Source organism: Rhea americana, unplaced genomic scaffold (genome assembly GCF_003343005.1).
Source record: "Rhea americana isolate MKP2758 unplaced genomic scaffold, rheAme1 scaffold_273, whole genome shotgun sequence".
NCBI classification, from domain to species: domain Eukaryota; kingdom Metazoa; phylum Chordata; class Aves; order Rheiformes; family Rheidae; genus Rhea; species Rhea americana.
The window spans coordinates 494120-508491 of record NW_028186394.1 but is presented as its reverse complement, the minus strand read 5'-3'; the positions used below and the strand labels follow the sequence as shown (position 1 = coordinate 508491).

The following is a 14372-nucleotide window of genomic DNA, read 5'->3' as shown; positions in this document are numbered from 1 at the left end:
CTCGTTGGCCCCGGGCCGGCGGAGCGGCGCGCCGGGGCCGAGCCGTTCCTGCCCGGTTTTGTGGTCGAAGCCGGGCCGCGCGCGGGGAGGCGCCGCCGGGTGCGGGCGGAGGGGGGACGGGGCTCCCCGAGGCGCGGGTGGGCTGGCCCGGGGCGGCTGCTGCCCGCGTGCCGCGCCGAGCTGGGCCCGGGGGATGCGGCTTGCCAGGGCCTCTGGCGCTTCTCGCTCGAAGGAGGGTTTTGCCCTCGGCCACCTTCGTGTCAGGTCTGCGTTGCGCGACGAGCCCTTTGCTCTTGTGCTTTTCTGTGCCTCGTTGCTTGTTCCAGTTATCCCCTCATTGCCTCCCGGCCTGCTTGAACTTGGAGAAGTTCTCACCTGCAAGGGTGGAACCATGTCCCGGAGAGCTGGTGGGATCTCCTTTGGCGGAGACTCCTAAAACTTGACTGGCCCTGGCTCAGGGAAACTCTGTCTGACTTAGAGGCTAGACTTGCTTTGAGCAGGAGGCTGAAGATGATGACATCCAGAGATCCTTCCAGCCTAAGTGTTAGTACATTAAAAACCTGCCTGTGTACATGCAGCAGGGAAATAGTGACACTCGCTCCGGTTGTATGCTACAGATTGCTGACACAGCTGTTGGTACGTAGGTGCCTGTAGCAGCAGAGGCCCTTTAGCAGACACAGCAGCAAGGCTGCCTGCATGCCGATGCACGGGATTTGGCTGTTGGTAGTGAACTTCAATGCTGTTCCAGCCGTCCTTGTTTTAGGGTCGCTTGATTGACGTGCTGGTGGCCCTGCAGCTTTAACGACTCCTGGGATAGGCAAAAGTCTAATATTACCTGAGACGTAAAATACTTGGAGCTGAGTGAAGCTCACTGCTTCTTCGGTTGCGTTATTTTAAAGGAACTATCTGGATGTGCTTTCTTACATGTTTTAGACTGCTCTGGGGTGTAGTTGCAGTGCACAAAGGCAGGAAACACATGTTTAGGCCATCATAAGTAGCAAAAGCAAATGGATCTCCTCCCACCCTTTCGTATTAGCTTTGTGATTTGTTTCTACCTTTTACATCTTTATTTTCTAGTCCTTTAGAGAGCCCCATGCACCTTTTGTCAGTAACTAATTCTGGCCCTACAGCTGCTTGTGTAGATTCTCCCTGGGACTCACGTGAACTGCTGGATCTGCGTAGAGTTACAGTCCTTTTTGACAACTGTCAGATACGAAAACACGTGGTAGTGTTAACTGACAGATATGAAAGTACGTGGCAGTAGGCTGTGGCTACCTTACTTGGTGCCTATGGGTTTCTGCTGCATGGAGGTGCCTTATTTATGTTTGATGAGTTCAGCTTTAGAATAGTATTTTTCTTGATTTGGGGCTGGAAGCTTTGATTTCTTTGAATAGTCTGTGTCTCAATTAAGTAACTTGGATGGGAGATTTTAATGAGACCTGCTCACCCTGTCCTGGATTTAATTCTAGAGTTAGCTGTGACAGGGTTCCCCCCCTGGTATTTCTGACTATAGTAGTCTCATGATTTAGGTTGATGTTTACCTATGATGTTGGGTTTTGGGTGCCAGTGTAGCATGCTGTGACTAGTACAGTTCATGTGGAAAAATTATCATCACCTAGTTGTAATTAAACAGGGAAATATTTTTATTTTTCAGGCTTTTGAGATACAGCCGGGATTTTTGGCTCCCATGGCAGCAGCAAACTCTACTCCGCCTGGCTCTTTGGATCTAAACCAGCCTGGATTTTCAAAGGAGATACTGGGCACTAAATTGGAGGTCAAATACCTCTGTTCAGAGTGCAAGAATATATTGAGGAGGCCATTTCAAGCTCAGTGTGGACATCGCTACTGTTCCTATTGTCTGAAGAAAATTATAAGGTAACTTGTGCCTTCAGGCTGAAAACAAAATGATTAAAAGCAAGTGGAAGCAAAAAAGAAGATAAGTCTTATTTTCAGTGGCTTCTCAGTAAGGCTGTGTTTTATTTTGGAGATTCACCATCAGGTCCTCTTTAAGGGATTGTGTAATCTCTGCCTTGCTTGTGTTATTCTGTGAGTTGCTTCAAAGTCCACTTTTCTGGAATATCCTGGATTGTTTTTGCAGTTTGGTTCACAATCCAGATAGATCACCTGATCTTTCAGTCATTTTAACAGCTGTTGAAGGAATTTGCTCCTAAAAGTCCTTGTATAGTTGTCAGGCCAAAATGTGAGAAATTTACGTGGATTCTGGCTTTCAGAAGAAATTACTTGTGTTTTAACTCACTCCTGCCTTTAAGTGAGGGAAGTTGAACAGAACGATTAATCGCGAGAAGAAAAAAATTAGAATTAGAAATGGATGTCAAGATGCACATGAGCAGAGGTTCTATGTGGTGTTCTAAAAATATTTTTAAAAAATCCTTTAGTTTTACAGAGTTATCAACTGTTTCATTGTAGCTGAATCATGAACTAGTATATTGTCATCTCCTGCTATTGTTTGATTATTATTTTTCTGTCTGCTAGTTCTGGACCTCAAAAATGTGCCATCTGTATTCAGGAGGGAATATATGAAGAAGGAATTTCTATTTTAGAAACAAGCTCAGTAAGTAAAAGCTGATTTTGAAAAATAAAAACAAACCCACTGATACCACTTCCAGTTTTCGTGTAAAAACGCAAGCTCTGAGATTCCCTTATTCTTAGGAAACATTCTTAGTAACAGTAGCAAAAGCTATGATTAAGGTGGTGGTAGACTCCCCAACTTCTAATATCCGGGTGATGTTAATATAGAGGTGGCCTATTTAAACACTGTAATAAAGATTTGTTTGCTATTAGCACACCTCTGAGGATATGGCAAGTGTTTTGGGAGGAGTCTTTTTTTTTAAGAATGGCTCATCAAGAGACTGGACTAGAAGTGCAACTCCACAATAACTTCTGTGGTTTAACTGTGTGGTGTGTTTTTTTTTTTTCCCTCCCCCCGCCCCTTCTGTTCCAGGCTTTCCCAGACAATGCAGCTCGTCGGGAGGTAGAAAGTCTACCTGCCATCTGTATTAATGATGGCTGCACTTGGAAGGGGACTATTAAAGAGTATGAGGTAAAGATCAAAGCAAGGCTTTCAACGTCTTTGCGCTTTTTCTTTCCTTTTTGTTTGATGGTAGGGAAAGTCTAGACAGTTTCGATTGTCCATGCTGACACTGGCAGTGATAGTGGGAGGTTTCACCTCTGCGTGCTTCATCGTAAGCATGGCCTTCCTGGAGCTTGCAGAGATTTATTGACTGAGCCGGGTTTGTTGACTCTGCTGAAATTCTTTTAGCCTGGCTGATGCTCTGAAGTTTGGTTGTGATCTTGGGTGCCAACCACATAACTGGTGGTGAAAACCAGTCACCCCATCTCAAACTCCTTTCTGCTATAAAAGATGTAAGCAAACTGTCAAGAAACTGTGCTGTGCAATTAGATTGTTGCAAAGTTTGCTGTGTTATGTGAACCTAAAACCTGCTTCAGAGCCATGAATCTGGGGAAAGTGGCTTCTTTCCAGCCAGCAGCTCTCACARCTACCAGGCCATGTGGTAGCTGCAGAATGAGGGCAGTGGGGTGGGGCGTTCACTGACAGGCCACAGATCACTCCAAGGTGTCTGTGCCACAAGACTGATGGACGCGACAGCTTTTCTATGCTTCCTCTTCTTAAGGAGCCCATCAGCTCTTTAATCTAGGCCTCCTTCAGTCTTTACCTGTCCCAGAGTATTTGGTTCTTAGTGTATATATGGCTAACAGGCCTCATGAGAGAAATGTGTTCTCCCTTAGAATTGTAGTGCCTGAGATTTGTTTGCCATTAGTTCACCTCTGAAGATATGATAGAGCAAGTGGTTGCCTACATGAGGCGTACTTCCCAGCAGGTAAATTCTCCTGTGGAGATTTGCATTGTTAAAATGCAGTTGGGAACAAATGCAAGTTCGCTTGAGAAGTTTTGCTGCTCCTGAGGGTCACTTTGTCATCCATCTCGGAACAGAAGACCGACCAAGTGAAGGGACTGAAATATGAGGGATAAATTCCCTCTTCCCCTCTGCCCCCAATGTTTTCCCTAGATTCTGATCTAAATCCTGTGGCTCCTGGACCTTTGTTAGTAACCAGGATTAACCTCGGCCTATCCAGTATAACATTTGGATTCTATATGCAGTGCTGTTGCAGGTTGGTGGGAAGAAACAACAGAGCTGTGGATCATGTCTGATCTTTTTGATGAGATTGCTGAGCGTGTTAGCAGAGATCGTTCTGCACCTATGCTTCCTTGTCCTGTTCTCTAAAGGCTTCAGCATCTCTATGCTAGAGTTTTAGTCCAAAGATAAGTGGAAGTAAGATGCTAAACATGTCTCCTGCTTTGAAACCCTCGTTCTTAGCTCCATGAGTGGCTTTTGGTGTGAATGTGTGACTCAATACATATCAAATTAAAAAGTTATGGTTACTGAAAGGTTTCCAGTGAAGAGAATTCTAGAGTAGCATTTCAGGGTACAGTGTGCTTCACTGAGGTTCCAGATTTGAACTATGGGGTTGATGCCTGCAGATTCCTTGGCACACGCTTCAGTTTGTGCTGTATGACCAGTGATGTTAGCACACAAGACTCGTACTTGCTGCAGTCTTCAAGATGGTGACTGTAGTAACTGAGCTTATCTCCATTAGACTAAACCAAATTATATTTGTCAGCAGCTTACAATGCTATTGGCAGGGTGCTGTGGTTGATGAGCTCTTAAGAACTTCAGTTCTCCTGGATTTCAAAAAACCCCTTGAGGAGTAGTTCCTGCAAGGCTCAACAGAAACCATCAGCTGCTAAAGGCCCCCTCTGTGTGATCTTACAAGTGTCCAAATGCAGACTTTGGCCCGGCTGGTGCTTGGATTAGCAGTTTCAAAGAGCCTCAAGCTGTCATGGGATAAATCTCCTTTCCTGCAAGGCTGCAAGTGTGTGTGTGGCACTTTGGGATTTTAGGCAGAACTGTTTAAAAATCTCTGAACTGATTAGATGGCCTCCTTTTTTATTCTCCACCTAATCTTCAAAACGTTCTGGTAGGTATTTTGGTAAAATAAAGTACATTTTGAAGAGGTGCTGCTCCAGAGTCTTTAGGCTGCAGATCTGCAGCACTGAACTTGGCTATCAAAATTTTTGCTAGTCTTAAGGCAGTCTTCTGTGACTTAAAGGAGAACAGGAATTTCTTAGCAGTACAAGCTGGTTTATTCTAGGAGAGAGCTTTGTGTCTCCAATGTAGTATGCGTGGCATTCAGTGCTAATGAGGGTAATGTTATTTTGTGCCCTCTTAGGAAAAACTCATTCTTGACTGGGAACTGGTGGGAGGAGACAGGGTCTGGCTTGTGTTATCTCTCATCCCAGCTGTCTCCAAAACAGCTGTGGAATTTAATCAGGCCTGGCCATCCTCATATGGTCCACAGCTTAAGAGATGGTATGTGTGGCTGAGCAGGATTGATGAAAGGAGGTATCAGATGAATGTATTCACCCAGAGCCTCCCCTGCTTGCTGTGTCCTCATGTTAAACAGTGCTTTACAAGGCAGATTTGTTAGTTGTGTATTGCTTTGGTGTCACAGCTCTACTATACAGCTTGCCTTGTGCAATACTGTTCAATTTGTAGCCTGCAATGTGTGTAACGTCCTGCAGCAGCTCAGTGCTCCCACCATGGAAAGTCCCTTGCTGTGCTATTTCCGACAGGACACGGAAAGTCCCTAAAAGCTAAAACATTGTTTGTTCATTTAAGAATTGTGCAGTGTTCGTATTGACACACACTCATTTGGCTGCTATCCACTTAAAAATCAAGAGATATTGTCATTTCTGGCTTGCTAATCTTATTAGGGTATGGGCAAGAGTAAAAACTGTTCTGCAACTGAAAAGCTCTAGCCCTTCAATCTTTAATAATAATAAAAAAGAAAGATCTCAATTTTGCTTTCTGGTCAGCCTTACCAAAGTTCAAGTCTCAAGGGGACATGCAARACGGAAAGAGTGAAATCTCCTTGGACTTGATTTGCACTTCTGCTCAAAGCTGTGTGAAGTGTACAAAATAAAGTGCTTAGAACGTATGGGTTTGTAAATGTATTTTTATGACTTTTGATGCAGTAGTTTATGTGTAGTGCCATTTAGATAAAGTATTTTATGATGGGATGGGAGGATTTCTCCTTTTCTGTAGCCTCTTCTCGTATAGAGGTTTCTTGATCAGTCTGACTGAATGCACATGTACAAAAGCAAACTGTGGTAAGGAGGCTTTATATTCAGGTGGAAAATCTGAGAAGAGTTGAAGAATCTAAAACTAGCCTAACAGAGCAAGAGAAAAGATGAAGAAAACAAGTCCTGTGATAACCAGGTAGAGGGATTTGGGAGAATCATATAAATACTTGTATGGGTGGTGGAGGTCTTAAACACTTTGGTTCCTCAGCACTGAAACATTTTCCTTTTCTTGCATTGCAGTACCTTCAATTCCCCATGTCTATCTTCTGTTATATCAAAATATCCTCAGCTCTCATATGTTTTTTATTTCTGCCTTCCATGTCATCAGCTCCTTTTATTTGCCTCCCAACCCACAGTGCAGTACCCTCACATTCATGGCTTCTGCTTACTCTGTTTGATGGCTGATGGCTACCAGCCACTACTGTCACCCCAGCCAAACAAGGTTTTGTTCTGGCTCTGTTGGGTCAGCTAAACAAATGCCTTCAGTAGCTGCAGATCATGCAGGCGTGACCTGGGGAGGTAGCTAAGACATTCCCTGTTAGATCCACCATAAGTTCTTGGCAATATAATAGATCTTCCCTCCCTCTTGCCCTTGGAGTCTTTAACTGGAATTGGAATGGAAAAAGAGGGGCTGCAAAGAGATGTCTATGTAGTCAGCATTTTCATTTTTTTTTGCCACAAATAGAGTTTTGTCAATGCTCTGTTCATCTTGGGGACTACAAAAATTATTTGAGAAATAACAAAATGAAATTCTTCTGCAGGATCTAAACTTGTAATCCTGTAAACAATATTTAAGCTGTGAGAGGAAGAGAAAGTAGTATGGAAGGTTTGGGGGTTTTTTTGCTGTTAAGTTAGATGAGTTCAGCTAATGAGATTAGATGACTGTCATCTATGGTGATAACCTATTCTAATCAAAATTGAAGGGGATGTGTTTTGCTGGTAGCCAGTTGTCACTGTGGCTTTGAAAAATTCCTTTAACAAAAACCTAAAAGACCATGCAGGATGCAAAACTCAGAACTTCAGTAATACTACTCCAAAGTTCAGTGTGGCGGAGAGTACACCTGCAGACCCTTCTGGACTTATGTGGCTTCGTGTGACTAGGAGGAAAAAGTGACTTGGGCAATTTTTTCCTGCCCTGTGATCCTACAGATCTCTGGGAGATGATCCAGAAGACCTACTACACTTTGTGCAGAGCAAACTTTCCCTCTTCAAAAATGTGTTATTGGGCTCCAGGACCCACAAGAGTCTCCTGTTTCATGATGCTTCACATGATTTCCTTTTTCCAGCCATATTCCTAATTGTTTTTGGTGACTTTTGTCTTAGGCTAAAGACTTCAGCTTCAGGCTTTTGCCTATTGCTTAGAATGGAGCTGCTGGTCTTTGCAGCTTCACCTGGCTTGTCTTGACTCTTTGAAATGTAGTTTTGTATGTCTTATAGCACCGTTGTCTGTGTGAGATACAGCATTTCAAGCTTTGTGGCAAGCATACTTGTTGATGTCGTACTAGGGAGAGCAGAGTTCTCTTAAAATCAGGAACAGCATTTATTGCCTTTCTCTGAGGGATTTGGCTCCAGGTTGTGGTATGGAATTGAAATACCGTTTGCAGACAGCTCCAGTCTGATCATCATTATACCCAGAGATCGATCTCCTTTCTTTGGAGAGGGTATGTTTGTTACAATATCCTGCAGTTGCACATAAAGAGGACCGAAAGGAATTTCTGCTTTGGAAAGAAGAATCTGATCCATCTTTACTTTCCAGAGCTGGAGCTGAGATCCACAAACAAAAGTTGGCTTCCCTTTTCAGTCCTTGAATTACAGTTTATATAGCTGGCTGCCTAGATGCTAGCTTGTTTCCTGTCCAACATACGTTGTGGGAGGTAAGCCACAGGGAGTGCCAGAAAATGTGTGTGGGAGGGGGTTGGAAAGCCCCAGCTGTAGAGGGTCTGCTCTTAGTACTTGGTTCTAAAACAGGTCAGTGTTATTGTGGTGGCCCACCTAATCAACAGCCTAAGCATCTGCCCCTTTGAAAATGTAAAGCTGTAACTTGCTAACTTTGAAGTTCAGATTAGTGATGTGTTGCTTTTAAGCCTTGATGAAAACCCCTTTGAAAATCTAGTTTGCACACAGAACTTTGGAAGTTTTGAGGCAACATTTCACTATCAGCGAGGAATTTGCTGGACTCTAGATAGTAGGCAGGTGCCAAACCTATGATCACATGCACTCACTTATGTAAAATCCCACTGAAGTAAAGAGACACTTTCAATTCTTTTGACAAGCTAAGGAGATCAGATTTAAAAGAAATTAAGCTGTTCACCACAGGCTTGATTTCCTCAGTATGTGAAAGGTTTCTGTCCCAGTTATGATTTTTGTCTCATCTCTCCTCTTCTGAATGCCTGTGCTGTTCTTAGTCTAATGCTGTGACGACCCTTCTGTGTAAGGCCCACACCTTCACACCTCCGGGTCACAGCCTTGGCTGACTCACCTCTGTGAAGTCTGGCTCTGCCTGGCTTTGCTCACCACCATCTTTGGGCCATAAACTATAACCTGTATCAACAACTTCCTTTTTAATGTTAAAGTCAAACTAACTCTTAAGAAGTGTCGGCATAAGGTTGTCCATTTCGATCTAAGTGATTAAGATGAAGCTTTGCATGCTGATGAAAACTTCCCTTAAAGGAAGGGAGATCTTTTCAATAACTCTGTCCTGGAAATTGCTTGGCACAGTCAATGTTTTTAGCACACTTAAAGCGCATCTGTCAATACTGCAGTTCATGCTGCTAATAATAGTGCTTTGCTGCCAGAAATAAGTAGCAGACTAATTCAAATCACAATTTTATAAACGTACAGATGCCTGGTGGCATTAATGTGATGTTATGATTGGACTTCACTTCCCAGTGATTGAGTTTGTGACCTGATTGGATAGTCGCTTCCATCTTGGTCCCTTGTTCATGGGACTGTGATTGCAACTGTTAATTGCAGCCTACAAGGTTTGAGGAGCTGATTGTTGGGTCAGAAATTTGTAATTCTTTTGAATGTCCCTTATGAGTCAAACAGTTGTGTACTAAGACTCAATATATTCCAGTGTAGCATTTTTAACTTTTTGTTGCAAAATCAAGCTGACCGTACCTGAAGCAGGGGTGGCAATGATGCAAGGGCTGCAGCTAGTTGAATGTGGCTGACAACTTTCTACATGGCCTAGGCCAGCATGTGCTCCTTTGGCCCAAGACCAAGTTCTTCTGCTGAGGCCAAGTCGAGTTCAGTCTAAGGCTTTTATTCTAAAACTCAAATGTTCAGGGAATTCATCCCCACAACCAATTCAGACTAGAATCTTCCCAAAAAAATGATTCCTCTGGGATGGTGGAGATCATAAAACACACAAGAATTTGGAGAAGGCTTCCTTGAGTGTCCAATAGTCTAGTATTCTTGTAGTTCAAGGCAAATAGGCAAAGCTGGAGTCTGTTTTTAGGAATGTGTTGTAAAACTGCTGCTTTCAAATGCTTTTTCAACATAGCAGACACACAATCTTGAACCAGTAAACCCCAAATCAAGTGTCTGTTGAAGAAATGTCGTAAACATCCATTAATAAAACCAATAAAATGCTAAAAGCAGAAGTTCTTCTGCAGTTAAGATGCTTCTGAAAACATAATGGAGCAAGACTCTTGTGAAACCCGTGGCATCATTTCTGCCACTGTTTATGCAACTTACGTGAAAGCCATAGTGTTGGACTGCAGAATTAAGCCTGTGATGGGCTCTTGTTCTCGGGTACCATGACCTTTTTTTGCTGGTTGTGGCAAAATCTGGGCTAAAGACTGTCAAAGCCCTGCCAGTGTTGTCTCTTGTGCTGTGTTCCACTACAGTGGTTTTTCCCTGCTTTCCTGTTAATTTTCCTTCCTTTTAGTTGCTCCCTTCCTGATGCCGGCCGTTCAGCTCTGTGAATGCTTGGGGCTGCTGTTGCCCTGCTCAAAGGGGGCTAATAGCTTTCAAAGAGCAACCTGCAGCTGTGGGAGAATATTTGCAGTGGAAATGAGTTGCGCAGCCTACACCAACTCTACTGCTATTCTGCTGTATCTAGCATCTCTGGCAACCCTGCTCTTTTCTGATAACCTTCCTGCCAGGGCTCTGGCAGAGGCATCTTATAGCAGCTGTTTCAAAGGTGGTTTTTCTCAGCTGCCGGCTTTGCCCCTTAGCTGCAGGGAAGCGTAGTCTGATGCTGATGGGTTGCCCAGTGCAGTTGAAAAGCCTCCGTGACAAAGGATTTACGTTAACATGGCAGGTTCTGGATGGGGCAGCTGAGGAGCACATGCACATCTTGTTGTGCCACCACCACGCAAGGAGAGTCATTTTCAGCTGAAGACTGAACACGGGAAAAGAGTACCCTCTTCCATAGCTCAAGTCAAGTTTATCAGAGAGTTGAGATCCCGAATGACAGTCAGATCAGACCACGGGTTTCCCTTTTGTCTTATTTGTGCAGGCCCAGCAGAGCAGCCCATCCGGGCATTCCTTAGGAAGTGCTCTTTGCATACCTCGGAGGATCAGCTTGTGTTGTTGAAACCATCTTCTTTGCATGTGCGTGTGTCTGCGCTTTTCTGTACGGCTGTATTGAAATGTGCTGCTCTTGTTGTCACAGAGCTGCCATGAAGGGAACTGCCTGTTCATGCTGGTTGAGTGCCAGGCATGTAAGGGAGTGATCAAACTGAATGAAAAGGAACGCCATTCTGAGCGCGAGTGCCCCGAGAGAAACCTCAACTGCAAATACTGCAAATCGCTTTTCTACTTTCCTGATATAAAGGTACGAGAGCTACGGCATGCACACGTGCAGCTACACACACAGGCAGGCCTGGCCGTCTGGGACCTAGAGGCAAGGGAAAAAGTGTTGAATATTCTCTGTTAGTGCTGATTTGCACTGCTCTTGAAAGGAGCACAGGCAGGTGTTGGTGGACTCAGTAGCTGCAGTGGTAACCCATAAGCACGTGCGCCCTGAACAAATGCTCATGGACTATCCTGGTCCTTCCAAAGGTTTTAACTGGTATCCCAGTCTCTCAATTAAGCTTAATAGAGAACTACTTGTTCTGCTTGAGGCATAACCTGCGCGCATTGTACCAAGGTGTTACTGGGTTGTCTTGCTGTTTGTTTTTAGGGAGGGAAGTTGATTTTTGGATTAATCAATGGTTTGGGATTTAGCTGAGTGGGAAGAACGAGGCATTACTGTGGAGACTACTAACTCTGCCCAGTTTTAATCTTCTACTTCATCTGTTAAGTTCTGGAGGCCTGATCTGTGGGCTGCTCTGTGCCTTGATTTACAACTGATGGGTGACATGTTGGTCCTGAGGCAGCTGGAGACTTTTAAGGTCCAAGTCAGACCAGTGTCATCCTGCTCTGCTTTAATTCTTTTATTATTGTCTCATCTCTCCTACGCTGATCTAATTTTATTTTCAGGACAAATTCATAATGGAAGAGAGACTGCTCTTATCTAGCCTGTTCAACGTGATGGCTTCCAAGAGCTGCCTAAAACCTTTGAGGTGTCCACTTGAGTGTAAGAGAGGCTTGTCCTTATAGCATCAGAGCTCACGGATATGAGTTTGGGAGAGCTGTAAACACTACAATTGCTCCATGCCTGGGGGAGTGGAGTGCAGCGAATCAGGCTTGAATGCTGCTCTCTGACTCCCGAGTAGGGTGGATTTCTTCAAGCAGCGGTAGCGTTTATCTGTATTTATACAGCTCTCTCTGACACCCCTGTAGAGAGGCAAGGGGCGCAGGGGTGGGATGGGGGAGATTGCAGAAGAGTTGGAAAAACTTACAAAAATGTTTGTCTAGATGTTTGGATCTCTGCTGGTTAACGCTAATGTTTCTGGGTGTCTTAAGTTTAGATGTGGACTGGTTGCAGTTCCAGYGTAGCTGTAGTGTTTAACTCCCACTTCCCTTTTTGTTCCTGCAAGCTCAGTATACGTCTGAGATGCGTGTCAGTTGTAGCTTATATATTGGTGCTACTTTAGAGTCTAAATGGAAGATAAATGCTTTATGGTATATTTAGAATAGCTGGGAGGAGGGGAGGACTGCGTAAAGCTCATTTGAGAGGCGGTAATAATTTAATGCATAGCAACTGTCACAATAAAAGGTAAGTTTTAAATAGCTCTATTTACAATGAGGTTTCCTTCCTTCAGCCAGCCCATAGCGTCTGTTCTGATGCCAGCATTTTGTGGGTCGCGGGGAAGATAGTATCTGCTGTCTCTAGAACATGAGAGCAATAGGTGGGTGGAAGAAAGGGCTCAACGCTTCTGCAAGTGGGATGAAGTAAGGCACCCCGGCTCTTGAATTTCCTGTGTAGACAGTGGCACCAGTCCGCACTAGCTATATATGCAGTTAGCGTTGCCCAACTGAACCGCAGACTGGGCAATCGCTTCTCTGGGGACAGCGCAGCAAATCTTTTTGACTCTGTTCATTTAAAATGTAAAAAGGAGAGAGTAACTAATCAGCCAAAGCTGAGCCACTAATGGGTTTCGCTTTCTAGTTTCTGATGTGGTAACAGTATTTTAGCTAGTGTGTATGTTTTCTCTCAATCTCTCTCTCTCTCTCTCCCCCCCCCCCAATAGTAACTTGTTTTAATGCTGCTAAGTTTGTACAGAATGAATATGACCAAGTTTTCCAAGCATTTGATTTCTCATAACTACTTTGAACATTTGATTTGTGTGTGTTTGTGTATGACTACTGTGGAGGGATAGTTCAGTATGGTTATCTTTTAATCTGAATTTTGAACTGCGTATTAATGGAATTTACAGTGACGCATCACGTAACCTTGGACAAAAAAGCAAAACTAGTTCTCTGGAACCTTAATTAGAGAAGTGAGGTATGAAGTTGCTCACTTGTTTCAAGTAGTTGGTGTGAAAAGAGAAGGTTTCAGCACTGCGGAAATGATACAGAAAACGGGGATGTTCTGGTATTCCCAATTTAACTGGTATTGCTGGCCCTAGTATCTGCTGAGGATCAGGAGTGTTGCATTGCTGTGATTGCTTGTTCAGCGTCTCTGGCTGTGAAACAAATCATGTGCTTTTGCTGCAGGCTGCAAGAGTGGGTACTTGTGTGTAGGGGTTATTAAATGAAACTGTTCTAAAATATTTTTCTTTGTTTGAAAAATGATTTAGCAAACTGATTTGCATGGGAAGACACTATCAGACAGCTCAGCAAGTGACAAGTGGGATCTAAATTCTTATTTCAGTTAACTGAAATACCATTACAGTGGAAAAATTATACAAATTATCTTACTGAGACAGTGGCTTATTTCACTTAACCTACTTGAACATGTATTTTCCTGGCAGAGCTGTAAGTGGAACTTCCTGTTCATTATCTTGTCCATCGAAGCAGTAATTTGATTTTTTTCTTAAAATTATTTTAGCAACTTTTAGATTGAGGCTGGGATTTGGAAAGCTATGTAGACACCCAAAACTCTAGTAACCTGGAGATCATAGGAATGAGTCAGCATACGGACTTATCAGTGCGACCAAGATTTAAGAATATGTTGTTAAAGGACAGCCCTCCTCTGTAATGAAGTATATACATGTTAAATTGTGTTCATCGTAGCAACCTTATGAGGTCTTTTTTTGATGACTAAATAGTCTCCTGTCAATTTTTTTACAGGCTCATGATGAAGTCTGCCCTAAATTTCCATTGACTTGCGAAGGCTGTGGGAAAAAGAAGATTCCAAGAGAGAAGGTATCTGAATGTTTGCAGATTGTATGTGGTGGCGGTGTTTTGGGTCCTGGGTGACTGGAGTTCTCGGAGAGCTGGGAGGAAAACGGAGTCCATAAGAGTGGAGCAGGGAAAGCGATTAAGTAGCTGTCATTTGTGCAAATTTGACGTTTCCACGTGGCTCAAAATACTGGTACGATGCTAGTGAACAAGGCTAATCAGACACTTGTAGTTTAGCATTAAATAATGCCGCCTAGCTTTGGCTTGTGTGTTTACTGCAATTGGATACGTAGCCTCCTATAGGAAGAGCACACTCTAGTTGAAAGCGTAGTTTGTTCTGCATAAAGCAACTGTATCAACCATTGCTGTAATTAGCTGCAGAGGGGATTGCTTTCCCTAAACTAATGTATTTTTAACAAATCATCCATTTCTAACAGTGCCTCCACACTGCTGATTCCTGGGGCAGGACACGAAAGTGTAAAAATCAAAGTTTTGGGAAGCATCTCAAAAA

General features: G+C 43.6%; 1 protein-coding gene across 6 annotated transcripts in view; it reads left to right on the top strand.

Annotated features, from left to right (window-relative positions):
• Window positions 1–14372, top strand: part of TRAF2 (TNF receptor associated factor 2) — a 29369-nt gene that overhangs the window by 2422 nt on the left and 12575 nt on the right. Inside the window, exons 1-6 of one of the 6 annotated variants that reach the window (XM_085308318.1) lie at window positions 97–264; window positions 1655–1875; window positions 2494–2572; window positions 2963–3061; window positions 10806–10967; window positions 13811–13885. In XM_085308318.1, coding sequence (XP_085164444.1) covers window positions 1688–1875; window positions 2494–2572; window positions 2963–3061; window positions 10806–10967; window positions 13811–13885 — 603 coding nt within the window. In that variant the 5' untranslated portion in view covers window positions 97–264; window positions 1655–1687. The other 5 variants (XM_085308316.1, XM_085308319.1, XM_085308317.1 and 2 more) reach the window with 5 other exon arrangements.